The sequence below is a fragment of the Mus pahari genome, chromosome 6 (genome assembly GCF_900095145.1).
Source record: "Mus pahari chromosome 6, PAHARI_EIJ_v1.1, whole genome shotgun sequence".
Classification (NCBI taxonomy): Eukaryota; Metazoa; Chordata; class Mammalia; order Rodentia; family Muridae; genus Mus; species Mus pahari.
The window spans coordinates 100,313,251-100,327,262 of NC_034595.1; the positions used below are offsets into that span (position 1 = coordinate 100,313,251).

At 45.6% G+C, this 14,012-nt stretch overlaps 1 protein-coding gene across 2 annotated transcripts in view; it reads right to left on the reverse strand.

Annotated features, from left to right (window-relative positions):
* Window positions 1-14,012, reverse strand: part of Ube4b (ubiquitination factor E4B) — a 91,639-nt gene that overhangs the window by 22,718 nt on the left and 54,909 nt on the right. For both annotated transcript variants that reach the window (XM_021199526.2, XM_029539503.1), the window contains 8 exons: window positions 11,975-12,058; window positions 7,927-7,983; window positions 7,086-7,202; window positions 6,904-7,002; window positions 5,977-6,090; window positions 4,425-4,623; window positions 1,983-2,121; window positions 657-756 (listed from right to left, as the gene is read on the reverse strand). In XM_021199526.2, the coding sequence (XP_021055185.1) occupies window positions 657-756; window positions 1,983-2,121; window positions 4,425-4,623; window positions 5,977-6,090; window positions 6,904-7,002; window positions 7,086-7,202; window positions 7,927-7,983; window positions 11,975-12,058 (909 nt within the window). The remainder of the gene's footprint in view (window positions 1-656; window positions 757-1,982; window positions 2,122-4,424; window positions 4,624-5,976; window positions 6,091-6,903; window positions 7,003-7,085; window positions 7,203-7,926; window positions 7,984-11,974; window positions 12,059-14,012) is intronic.

Sequence of the window (14,012 nt, forward strand, 5' to 3'; positions counted from 1 at the left end):
GTAGCCCTGGCTGTCCTGGAACTCACTCTGTAGACCAGGCTGGCCTCGAACTCAGAAATCCACCTGCCTCTGCCTCCTGAGTGCTGGGATTAAAGGCGTATGCCACTACGCCTGGACCTGAGCAAGATTTTTAGCTGGGTTTTACCAGCAGGGATATTTCCATCTCTAGTTAGGTTCTACGGAACAGATCGTTTTCATTAGGCATAAAGAAGAAGACAGGTGAAGGGGATCTTTCTATGGCCACAATGCGCTGTATCAACTGCCGTGGCAACCTGTGGATACGGGTCCTGGAGCATGAGTGTGGCAGAGATGGAGGGTGGGAGGTTACACTGCGGTTGAAAACACTTACTAGTGACTCAACCATATATACACATGTATGTTCTCTGCTGAGATGAAAATAATGAGATACAGAAATATGCAAGGTATCAAAAGGTATCAACAAGTCCTGTGTCACCTTGAGAGAACAGAACAACAAAGAAATAACACTGACATATGAGTGCTGTTCAGAGCGCGTACTCTGGCGAGGACATATGAGTGCTGTTCAGAGCGCGTACTCTGGCGAGGACATATGAGTGCTGTTCAGAGTGCCTACTCTGGCGAGGGATTGCTATTATGAAGCTGGGCCATAATTATGTCAATCAACTAACTGTACAAACCTTAAGCTGAGTTTTACAACGCTTCAGCATTTCGCGGTGTCTGGTGGCCAGTGGGGAATCTTTCCACTGGCTTTCATTATTTTTCAAATCTTCCACGGTTCTGAAATTAACAAACAAAAACATCTTAACAATCATATGAAAGAAAACACCTAGGCTCATCTTATCTCAGACCCTCGCACATAACTGTCTCACACACAAGTACTTTGCATGTTTGTATGCATGTATGTATGTATGTTTGTTTTGCAAGGCAGAGTTTCTCTTTATAGCCCTGGCTGTCCTTGAACTCAGATCTGCCTGCCCCCGTCTCCCAAGCACCAGTATTAATATCAAGCGCCATCAGCACCCAGCCTCACACTTAGGTATTTTAAAAACTAGGTCAGGCATTGATGTGCATGCCTCCAATCCAAACAGGTGGATCCCTGGTTTTTGTTTTGTTTTTTTGGTTTTTTGAGACAGGGTTTCTCTGTGTAGCCCTGGCTGTCCTCGAACTCAGAAATCTGCCTGCCTCTGCCTCGAGTGCTGGGATTAAAGGCGTGTGCCACCACGCCCCGCTGGTTTTGTTATAGTATATTATAATTGCCTATTTTGTTATTAGTTGTTAATCCCTCAGTGCTCACTCTGTAGACTACTTGTTTCTCTTGATTATCATAGGAAAAAAGGGTTTGAAAGTTCAGAGCATGCCAGGCATGCTTTAATCCCACCTTTAATCCCAGCACTTGGGAGGCAGAGGCAGGCAGATTTCTGAATTCGAGGCCAGCCTGGTCTACAGAGTGAGTTCCAGGACAGCCAGGGCTACACAGAGAAACCCGGTCTTAAAAAACCAAAAAAAAAAAAAAAAAAAAAAAAAAAAAAAAAGAAAAAGCCGGGCGGTGGTGGCGCACGCCTTTAATCCCAGCACTCAGGAGGCAGAGGCAGGTGGATTTCTGAGTTCGAGGCCAGCCTGATCTACAAAGTGAGTTCCAGGACAGTCAGAACTACACAGAGAAATCCTGTCTCAAAAAAACAAACAAACAAACAAACAAAAAAGAAAAACCAAAAAGTCCAGAACAAAATGGGCATACTTAAAAGGCAGACATTCTTCACAGTGGTTCCTGATCATTCTCACATTAGTGGAAACAGACTTTAGCAACCACACACAGAGAGAAGCACCAAGGGTTCAAAGATCAAGGCCTGGATCACTTTATCACCTGAAGAACACTGGACAAAGAGAGGCAGACAGCACCCTGTAATGCACACAGCCTACTCTCAGACATTCTGACAGCAGCCAACTCCTTGTGCCTGTAGGCAGCAGTAACAGCAAGCCAGGAGAGCGAGCATGACACATACCTATTGAGTTCGCGGATGGCTCGGAGTCGGCGAATATAGCGACGACAACTAGGCAGAATAGAGAGGTGGTGAGCGTGCAGGGTAAGAAAGAAACATTCCGTAGGGAATTTTGGCTCAGAAAATGGAGGCTGATCACCATCTACAAAGCAAAACAAACAAACAAACATGAATCCTTCAGTGAAATCAGTTACGAGCCTTAAGGAAAAAGTTTAATTCTGAAGGAAAATAGGTTAAGAATATTTCTCTGTGTGTGTGTGTGTGTGTGTGTGTGTGTCTGTCTGTCTGTCTGTCTGTCTGTCTGTGAGGACATGGTATGTGTGTATGGTGTGCACGTGTGTCTGTGTGAGGACACGGTATGCATGTGTCTGTGTAAGGACACGGTATGCGCGCATCTGTGTGTCTTTGTATAGACATGGCTTTGCATACCTGAAGCTGGAGCTTGTGCCTTGATCCACCTCATTTCTGAGACAGGGCATATCACTGAGCACAGACATCATGAGCTCAAGGCTAGACCGGGGACAATACAGGGTCATCCTGTCTCCTTTCCCCAGTGTTGGCGTGACGCATGTGTACAGCCATATGCAGCTTTTATGAGGCTCCAAGGAAGCTGAGCCCAGGAGCTCAGGCTTGCCTCACCGTGCTTTACTGACCCAGTCAGCCATCTCCCAGCCCAGGAAATTTTATTTTGTGTTGTTTTGAGACAGGATCTTTTCTATGAACCTCTGGCTATCCTGGGACTCAGAGAGATCTGTCTGCCTCTGCCTCTGAGTCCTGGAATTAAAGCAGATACCACTAAGCCCAGCCTCCAATAATATTTTTTTAAATTACTAACTTACATGATGTTGTAAGAGAAATAAATTCCTCATGCTTTAATGTCCTATATCGTCTTATCTGATTAAATGTTGGCATTGATCAACCTTTTATAATGTGTCTTTCTGATATACTCTATAAAACCATCTTCATTTCCCAAGCTGAACAAATTACTTCAATCTGAAATAATTAGAGCATATTAATAAATTATAGCCATTTTCCTACATGTTTGTGTTTTTGATCTTCTAGGAAGAACTATTTACGAAGCCATCAATGTTGCAAGTAGAGGCAGAAACTGGAATCATGGAACCATATATCATGGTTTCTAATTAGCACATAACTGGGCTCATAGGGTAGAATTCACACTTCACACTTGTGTACAGCTGTGGTGGTCGGACCACTTTATCATTTTTTGTGTTACAACATTCAAATAATCCCATGAGCATCTATGAAATACACCTGAGCTGCCACTACCCATGGCTATCCTGCTGTGCTAACGAACATCAGGCTGTTTCTCCTGCATGACTGCATCCTCAACCAGCTGCACTGCTGCAAGGGCAAGGTCTTGCTGCTTAAGAGACGAGGCAGGAGGCTAAGAACTTGAAGCTAGCCGAGGCAACACAGGGAAGGAGTTGTCAACTCCTAAGCTACTGAGTCCCAGGTCACTGCTGCTCTAGAACTGTGCCCCTTGTGCCACCTTCATCTCTGCAACAGTAGTACACTTTCTATTCAAGCATTGCCAAACTCTTCTTTACAGTGAGGAAAGAAATCATTCAAAAGTATCTACTTTTTTCTCTTCTTGGTCTTGCTATGGAACCCTAGCTGACCTTGAATTCATGGCTTTTTTTTTTTCTTTTTTTGAGACAGGGTTTCTCTGTATAGCCCTGGCCGGCTGATTCTTTTATCTCAGTCTCCTAAGTGCTGGGGCTATCAGCATGCACTAAGAAAGGCTGAGCAGAGCCAGGTGTGGTGGCGCACGCCTTTAATCCTAGCACTCGGGAGGCAGAGGCAGGCGGATTTCTGAGTTCGGGGCCAGCCTGGTCTACAAAGTGAGTTCCAGGACAGCCAGGGCTACACAGAGAAACCCTGTCTCGGGGAAAAAAAAAAAAAAAGGCTGAGCAGTAAAGTAAATAATTACTTTTCTAGAAGGTATACATTTGATCATTATATTTCCATTTTCAGGTAAGTAGGAATTCATTCTATTCCACACAAAAGCAATATTATTGTTATCACATCTTAAAATAGTCATAGTTTCAACTGTTAAAATATAACACAAAATCTATATAATACAATGTTGCTGTTATTGGGCTGGAGAGATGGCTCAATGGTTAAGAGCACTGGCTGCTCTTCCAGAGGTCCTGAGTTCAACTCCAAGCACCCACATGGTAGCTCACCACCATCTGTAATGGGATCTTCTGGCACACAGTTGTACATGCAGATCGGGCACTCATATATGTGAAATAAAAAAAGTTGCTGTTATTATTTCTTTCTTCACTTTCATACCCATCTATTCTATGAATTTGTGTTGAGTAAATCGAGGATGAATTTTTACTCTGCTAATTTTAACTATGTATCTCTATCTCTCAGAGCCACAAGGATGAGAGGGCACCTTGCCAGGACCACATCACTCACAGAGTTCTGTCAGCCACTCATTCACATCCTCCATCGTTGCATTTATCCGTGTCTCATCATTCGGGAGAGTGATACGACATCTCGGGTGGAATATGTAAGTGGGGTCAACTGTTTCTAACTTGATTTTTGTACTTAGTTGTTGCAGAACCCAAAGGAGATTCAGCATAAACCCGTCTGTAGACACCAACCGATCATCTGCCTGTGACATAAGTCGCAAAGCAATTGAAACAATTGTTAGGCACACATTTCACAAATGGACACAACTTTCTATGAAAGCACATTCAAAAGTAACGAGGCCCTAAAGCCAGTGACAGGACATGTGGCTACCACTGTCACTCAGCTAGCAGGTGCTAGCCCAGCGAGGGTCTACCTATCCATCATCAGACTCACTGACCTCTGCAATAACCCATAGTCCGTACCATATAATTCACAGTTTAGAGAAGAACTGAAGACCAAAGAATCAATGTCAGTAAGTAAAAATTCAGTAACTATAGTTGCCTTTTTCTTTCTTACTTCTCAAGAACAGTGTGAGCTGTCCTTCGCCCACATGAGAGCTTTCCCATCTTAAACAGTGAGCATAGTCCTGTGTGAATAACAGAGGTTCAGTGATCACAACACTCAGAACTGTTCTAATGGTTTACATGCAAAAGGCTCACAAAGTAACTGTCACTCTTAAGCCCACTTAGCAAATGAAGAGACTGAGGCACAGAGAAGTAACTCAGGTATGGCCACCTTACAGACTCCATGGGGCAAAAGTCAGCTGGAAACCTACAGAATTACAGGGAACATGATGGGATTTTTGCACATGATTTCTTTTGACTGTGTAGTTCTTCGCTGTTGAGTTATGGGTGACACTAAGATGTGACAATGTCAACAGATGACATACCAGAATACTAATGAGTGTCAAAAGACACTGGGATTTTGCAATTCTTCATACTTTTAGTTTTTGGATTCCAAGATCTTGTTACTATAAACAGTCTACAACTTTAATTCTCCCACTGTTGCCAGGAACACTGGCATCATGAGTGCTTCCTCAGGTCTGTTTACAACCCCAGTCCCTGTCATTTCATGGCTGACACATGTTCCTTTCCGTGGATTCTACTGCAGTCCTTGTTGGTAAACCGTGGCCAGACTCAAGAGCATGGTTTCTTCTGTTACCTGCCCATGTCCCCCGAGTCACAAAGGAACTGTGTGAGCTGGGCTTGATATAAAGCTGGCTCATTTCTAACCTAACACAAGATCACAAGGAGGGCTCTTTTCTCAGCCTTGTAAGGAGCCGCTCTTCAGTCGAAACTTTAATACAAGGCTACTTTGCTGCCTGATCAACGGCCACCCCTGTGCTGCTGTTCCAGCACTCTGCAAGCATGCCTGAATGCCGTGCTTGCACGTCCACCCCTGCCCGAGACCTCGGGCTGCACAGAAGCAGGATGCTTGCCCGTCTTGTTCCATGCTGCCTTCCCAACCCCCAGAACGCAGCCTGGGAGGTGCCAAGTCACATCTGCACTGGAGAAACAGGTTTCATGAGTAACTGAAAGCACTTGGGGACTCCTACCTGCATCTGGGCTTTCTTCATGTTGGCATTGACAAGGGCCGCCATGTAGCTGAGAGCTGCTTCACGAGTTTCGCCATTTAACAAAATACTATGTAGAATCTTGAAAAGTTCTTGCTAAATTATTTTCAAAATGAAAAAACAATTGATTTCTTTTTTATTTTAAGAAGAGCCTCCCACTCCCCATCTCTCTCCTTGTAGGGAACCCAAGTACAGTCAAGAAAAGAAGTGTGTGTGTGTGTGTGTGTGTGTGTGTGAGAGAGAGAGAGAGAGAGAGAGAGAGAGAGAGAGAGAGAGAGAAAGAGAAAGAGAAAAAGAGAAAGAGCAAAAGCAAGAGAGAGAGCAAGAGAGCACAGCAGCTTGCAATAGGAAGACTGTTGAGTAGTCAGTGTTAATAAACAGCCTTTGCCTCTCCCCTCGAATGACCAGTGTGGCCTCGATTAGCAAGGCACACCGAAGACATAGTAAAAGCTGGAGAGAGCCTGGCCACTAGGCATGCCAGGCCCCAGCTCAGGTCTGTTCTGTCCCTCTACAAAGTTTGCTCCTTCACCATTTTGCTGTACTTTTTCACAAAGGGAAGAACCACTGTTTAATTAACTGGGAAATCAAGTTTAAAAGAATCATGATGGATGGCCTACCTCCCAGTACACACATAAAGTTTCCTCACTTGGGTGTGACATTCCCAGAGAAGTGGCATAGCTACGTTTCAGTCACTGGGAGACACCTTGACGGGCACGCCTGAGGTACTAGGCTTGCATTTTATCTCTTGCCCAGTGACAGCAGCAACAAGTGCTAAAGCACCCGGGTTGGTGTCGACACGGAGCACTTTGTAAGCTGTCTGATTTGTATGACACGAATGACTGGGAAGCACTAGACATATGGGACAGGCCCTTCTTCCCTAGGGACACCCTCTCTCCTCTGAATACCTACCCGTCCTAGCTCCAGATAATGCTGTAGTGACTGGCTGACCACGCGTGTGTTCTCCAGGGTAATGGCGGGCCCTGAGAAGTATTTCTCAACCACCTTTGCCTGGAAGAAAAGGGGACACAGAAAATCAGAAAGAGCCCAGTGAGCACAGGAATGAGCTGAGTGACTGTCCACTGTGTACTTACGTCGTCCTCTGCGAAGACTGAGAAGCTAAAGAAGGCCCCTAAGTAGGAGAGTCTCTGCAGCTCCCGCCCAGAACCAGGGCTTAAGGACTTCGGCAGCCACAGGGGTAAAGAGGCGACCTAGACACAGGACAGAGGGCCCAGGTAAGGTACGGAGGCAGCTGACACAGGAGGAGCTCAGAGGCCAGTAATCAGCTACACAGAGCCACGCAGCACCCAGAAACATAGATGATAGATAGACAAGCAGGATGGGTTCCTAGTAACAGTTCTGACCTCAGATAGAGGGTACTCTCCAACCTCTGTATTTTATAAGATATATGTTTAAACTTTTATTTATTCTTTCACAATTGTGTGCATGCATTTGAGTGTGTGGTCTGATGTATTTCTATTGCCCTGTCCTATCCTGTCACCGTCTCCCTCCCACTAAGCCCCTCCCTTCCCTCAAGTCCCCCTACTCTCATGTGCTCTCTGTGTAGCCCGCTGCATCTGGGTAAGGACACTAAGAGGAGTGTGAGTGACCTGTGACTGCAGCAAGGTCATACCAGTAGTAGAGCACAGGGCACACTGCTGAGGACGAGGACTCTCCTCAAACCAGTAACTCTGCAATAAGTCAGCGACCTATACTAATGCTACTCAAAGGCTGTTCAATGTCCCAGAGCACCTGTTCCTCTAGAGAAACCAGACCTCATTGTAGAATACACTATATAACAGCAGTGTAACAGAGGAGGGTAGCCCTGCCCACATACAAATGTCTTTCAAGAGAAGTCTTTGGCTGACACTTCTTTAAAACTGGCCTTTGCCTGTTGACAGAGGCCATGTGCAGACTCACCAGGCAGGCACTTACCAAATTGCACATAGGGTGTGTCTTCCCAAACTTGGTTTCACAGAGTTCACCCAGCGCCTAGAAAAAAGAAGGGAAAGAATCAATGCCATGTCTTCTGTCTCACGCTGTGCCATGTGTGACAGCAAGGGACAGCTTCCATTCCCACAACATGCTTGGCGAAGCTCTCTGTGAGGCCATCAGCCTTAATAGTATTCCTACAGAGAGAGAGAGAGAGAGAGAGAGAGAGAGAGAGAGAGAGAGAGAAAACACAAAGCCCAGGCAGTAGGCACTCACACCTCAGACAAAGAGCCCTGCGGTGTCCTGGTGAACAGCTTTTAAGACGGTGTTTTCACTTTTATCATCTCACAAGATCAACTGCGCAGACTGTATGCTGATCCCGGGGAGTAACACCCAGGGCTTCACTCTGGACCCCAGATGCTGCCTGCCAGCCACTGAGCCTTTGGAAAGGCTCGCAGGTCAGGGATGGAGGGAACTGCTTCCAAGTTTAAGTTCTCAGGGCCTAGTGTAGGATATCACATTAGTACCTCAGGGAAAGCCGGAAACAATCTCAACACCAAACACCAGGCAGCAAACCGTCCACGACTGGGGAAAAAACCTGAGGCTGGTTGCCACACGTCATCGTCATCGTTGTAATTTACTGTTGCTGCTGTTATCATCATGGGGTGGGGTGTGCTTGCACTGTGTGAGGTGTCGGGTGTTTGTGCTTGTGCATGTGTGTGTTTTCTTCTAGATAAGGCTTTGCTATCTAGAAGGTTGGCCGAGAACTCTCAGCTCTCCTGCCTTAACCTCTTAAATACTGGGGCTGACACATGCTCAGGAGTACCAGCGTAAGGAAAACCACTCTGGAGATCACAGCAGAGTCTGCCAGTTATCAATCCAACGATAACCCAGTTATTCTGGGCTAGCTCCAACAGTCCTCCTCTCTTTGCTGTATTCCCCTCCTCCCGGCCCTCCCGATGCACCCTCTTTACTGTACTAGCATCAACAGCAGGCCCCAAGTTAAATCCCATTCTCCTACAAAGGATGACTGTGTTCCATCAAGGGCATTTTGTAGATCCCGTCATTACATTCTCTTCACTGAGTCACTAAACTAAACCAGATGAAGAGTGCAAGGAAGCGTTACAGAACAGCGAGGGTGATCAGCACTGACTAAAGGCATCCCCGCAGAAGCAGCTGTAGATTCCACTTCCTGTTCCCGGCCACACAGTTTATAAGAAACAGCCCCAGAAACATGCTCACATTTTTTATTGATCTGCTTTCTTGATTTTTTTTGGAGACATAATCTCTGATTTTTTTTGGAGACATAATCTCACTACGTAGCACAGACTTAACTGGACTTTCTCAAATGATCGTCCTCCCTCAGCCTCAACTACTCAAACACAGTGCGCCTGGCTCTAAATGAGATTTTAGGCAAGATGTTGTATGCTCAGGATAATGTCACACTGTGCAGATCAAAGAGACCCTGAGCTCCTGACCCTCCTGCTACTACTCTGTGGGGGTCAGGGTGTGACAAGACACCTGGCTTTCTTTCTTTCCTTTTTTAAAATAGACACTCTGTGGCCTAGGCTGGTCTTCAACTCATGACTTTCTCGTCTCATATCTCCAATGCTGGGCGACTGTGAACTAGCACACTCGGTTCAGCTTCACCTCATTCCCAACATTATTATGAACATTTCCTTGTTACTGCTGTGATAGTCTTGTTTTTCTGTTTGTTTTGAGACAGGGTTTCTCTGTGTATCCCTCACTGTCCCTGGAACTAGTTCTATAGAGCAGGCTGGTCTTGATTTAGAGATCTGCCAGCCTCTGCCTCCTGAGTGTTGGGGTTAAAGGTGTGCGCCACCACTGCCCGTTTGTCTTGCTTTTCTAACAGTGGCCCTTCTGTTACCTATCTGATCATCTGTGACAGATTTACTGTGAAGATGTTTTGCGATGATGTGACTTTTACCCTGAATTACGAATATCCTAAGAGAAGATAGCTTGCTTCATGAGCGCCTGTGGCCCAGTTAGGGGTACAGGGCACATCCCCAATATTATAAGTGATCCACATAATGAAATTAAATGAAAAGAATGAATAAAGGAACAAACATAGTTTCAATTTCTTCATGGCCTCATTCTATACAAAGTTGTACCTGTATGTAAGTCATATAGTGAGTTCCATGATTTTATATTTTTTCCATTATAATCCTGTAACAAAAATACCAGAAGACATTCATCTCTCAAAATTTCAAAGCAGCAAATGTCAGACAGAAAGGAGCCTCTCGTTTGCTGCTGTTTGGTGAGGTTTTTTTTGTTTTGTTTTGTTTTCCCCAGACAGGGCCTCTCTACAGAGCTCTGGCTGTTCTGGAACTATGCAGCCCATGCTGGCCTGGAACTCACAGTGATCAGGTGCACCCGCCTCTGCCTGCCAAGTGATGGGATGAAAGTCATGGACCACGATGCCTCTTGTATCGACAGCAGTGTTTTATAACAGTTGAGTCCTTGGTGAGAATCTGGCTAAAGACTTATTATAGTCTATGGTTGTTCCGAGCACCACAGGGCACCAGGCACATCTACTTGTTAACAAAGACCACGGATAAGATGTGTGGCCTCAATGGCAGGCAGTCGCACCGAAATTTATGTGGGTTTAGTCTTCCCACTTGCCAGGCAAGCACTTTAGTTACTAAATCAACTCCTTAACCCGTATCAACAGGCTATTACACTTAAAAAAAAGATTCACTTAGTGTGCATTTATGTGTGTGCGCGTGTGCACACACACACATGTACAGACAGGCACACACATGCCAAAGCCCCTATCTAGATGTCAAAATAAAAGTGCTCAGCAGTTGGTTAGTACCATGTTTTGGGGCAGAATCTCCGTTTTCTACCACTGTGCTTTGCGGCTCCAAGCTAGCTAGCCCACAGGCTTGCAGCCAATGATCCTGTACCAGCTCTTACCTTACCCTAGCTATACTGTGACTACAGATAGGAGGCAGCACAGCAAACTCAGGTCACAGGGTTGTGTGGCAAGTATTTTAACCTGCTGGTCGGTCATGGCAGCACACAGCAGAAATCTGAGCACTCAGGAGAATGATGGAGGTTCATGACTACACAGCCAGCCTGCACTACACAGGAAGATAATAAAATGATTGGTTGGGGATTTCTTTTAAAGATTTACTTTATTTTTATTTGTGTGTGCCTGGGTATATGCCTCCCGAGTGCTCAGCAGCACCTGTGAAGCCAGAAGAGGGGAATCCTCTGGAGCTGGAGTTCCAGGCTGTCCTGCAAACCAAACTCCAGCCACGCACAAGAGCATCAAACACTCTTGACGGCCAGCCCCGATCCTATGTTGCATCTCCGTTTATTATTACTGCACGTGTATGTGTGTACGGGGAAAGGGGGAGTAGAGTATGTATGTGGGATCTCTCCTTCATCTTGACGTTGTCAGGCTTGAACAGCAAGCATCTGGCTATCTCACTATTGCTTGATGGTAAATCCAAAGTATGGTTTGCTTGTTGTTCTGAAAAGCAGCAGGATGCCTCCGACAGTCATCCTTTGTGCAGGCTCCCCAGAATGGCAAGGCACATTCCCACAGTGCCTCACTCGCTGCTCTCTAGGACTCGCAATGGAGGAGTATGGAAAGCTGCCAACACACTAAGGTGGCTCAGGACACAGTCACACAGTGTCTGGCCTACAGCAAGGTCTCAGGTTTTACATCTGAAAGTGATCTACATTTGTAATCTCAGCACTTGAGAGGAGGGGGCAGGGCCATGAGGTAAGGAAGACATGAGACTGTGTCTCAGAAAGAAAGAAAGAAAGAAAGAAAGAAAGAAAGAAAGAAAGAAAGAAAGAAAGAAAGAAAGAAAGAAAGAAAGAAAGAAAGAAAGGAGGGAAGAGGGAAGAGGGAAGAGGGAAGAGGGAAGAGGGAAGAGGGAAGAGGGAAGAGGGAAGAGGGAAGAGGGAAGAGGGAAGAGGAAAGGAAAGGAAAGGAAAAAAAAGACAAAAAAGGAATACACTTTTACCATGAGGGGATACTTATATATCAATTAAAAAGGAAAGATTAAGCTTTTACCATGAGGGGGTACTTAAAGTAGTCGCTATCCAAGGAGCACTCTTTGGCAGCAAGCGCCAGGCCTTGTAAAATGGGGATAAAGATCTGTAAGAAAGAGAACCACAAATGTTAGGTGTGAGAAACGTTAGCATGCAGGCTCTTCAGATGACCACCAGCCTGTAGTCCACACACACTCCCCTGTTCACTGAGACAAACTGGTTTTCCCCATCCATATAAACTCTACAAATCTTTGGTGTGGTTGGTCCACCAGGACAACCACCCATGAAGCACCGGAGCTCAGCTTTGCAGGGAAGGACAAGTGTTGAACACCAGCAGCACTCTGGCAGGGCGCACGGCCTGCAGGACACAGACAGGGCGGCTGAGGACGAGGGGGTCCCTGCTGCACACCTCAGCATTCCCACCTGCCCCGCCCCCACAGTGTTGCTGATTAACACACACCCATGATCTGCATGGAAATCACACTAGGTGTTCCACTTTCTCCTCGAATCCACCAACACTTAAGAAATTGTTTCCCTCTGTTGTATTCAACTAAGAACCAGGAGACAGCTGATGAATGTTCAAACTGAAAATTTTATTTTTAGTAAGAATGTCTTGCTAACACAGTCACCTGACCAGGAAATTGAAGGGTAGTCAGACGTACAAGACTGGCACTGATTTGGTGAGAGTGGCCAAGCCCTGTTGCTCAGCACAGCTCACCTTCAAACTTCACAGTGCCTTCTCACTGAGCCATACGATTAGGAGTGGGCTAGCATTCAAGACTAACACCATCACGGGGAAAATGTACACAGCAGCTGGCAACGTGAACCACAGCTGTAAAGGGCACGTAGTATAAACCCACTAGAAACCTGCACCAATCCCTCAGGCCACAAAGCTCATCCCATCCCAGGGAAGTTTCAGCACAGGAGAAGACACGGGATAGAAAGATAGCGCACACCTACACAGAGCACAGCGAGGTATCACAACAGCACTGGAAGAGATCATTCTGGTCTCTGTAACTCAGCTAATCAGGGTGGATGTTATTTGTGCTTTCTTAAGTAATCTGACAACACTCAGCACGGGGCAAGAGATGCCAGAACTGCAATCAAGAAAGCAAAACAAAAGCTCTCCCGTCACACAGATAAACGCCATCAACTGTCCATTCAAACAATCTCTCTTTTTAGTAGAGTTATCCTCATGGGTAAGTAAGAGCATAATAAACAGGTGAAATATGAATAAGCATAAATTGTTATCATCAAGGATTCTATTTTTAAAATTGAATCTTACTGTGTTCCTATAATATGTTGTGTAAGTAGGTATGTGTGCATATGAATGTGAGGTCAGAGGGCAACTATTGGGCGCCTTCCCTTGCGGGTTTAGGAACCAAACTCAAGCCGTTGGTTGGGCTTACAAAGCAAGCACTTCCACGTGGAGACAGCTTGCCTGCCTAGGCACCATATTGTTGTGTCCTGCATACTAAAAGTCACTCTTATTTCCTGAGTAAGAGCCTCCCAGGGGAGACAGACGCTTCAACAACTAATCTCCAGCCCTTACATTAAATTGCTATTTATTTCTGTTTGGTCATTTGGAAACATCACTCAAACATTAAAGGAAGTAGAAATTTCAATCAAGGATTTAGCCATGTCACAGTTGGTGCACCTGTTAGGTAAAGGTAAGATGTGGTCTGGAGTCAGCAGGTCCCTTTCCTTCCCCATTCTCTCCAAAGAAACCTCAAACACAGGAAAGACAACAGCATTCATGCCAGTCGGCCCGAGAGAGCACCAGCTTTCTGTGACTCAGAGACCTATCTGTGCTGTTTGCTGCCACTGAGCTCATGCCACGGCCTTTACAAAGCCACTGGGGTCACTTTATTATGGCCTCGGCATAAGTTTATCAATAAAATAAGCACAAAATGTCCCTTCAGTTGACTTTTGGCCTGATTTTTAAAATGACTATGGGTTCTTCATTGCTGGCTTGTATGAAAAAAGAAAATTCTTCTAATTAAGGGTCATCACACCCAAAGGCTGCCTCACTTACCTCTCCTGAGACAATGACTTTTTCC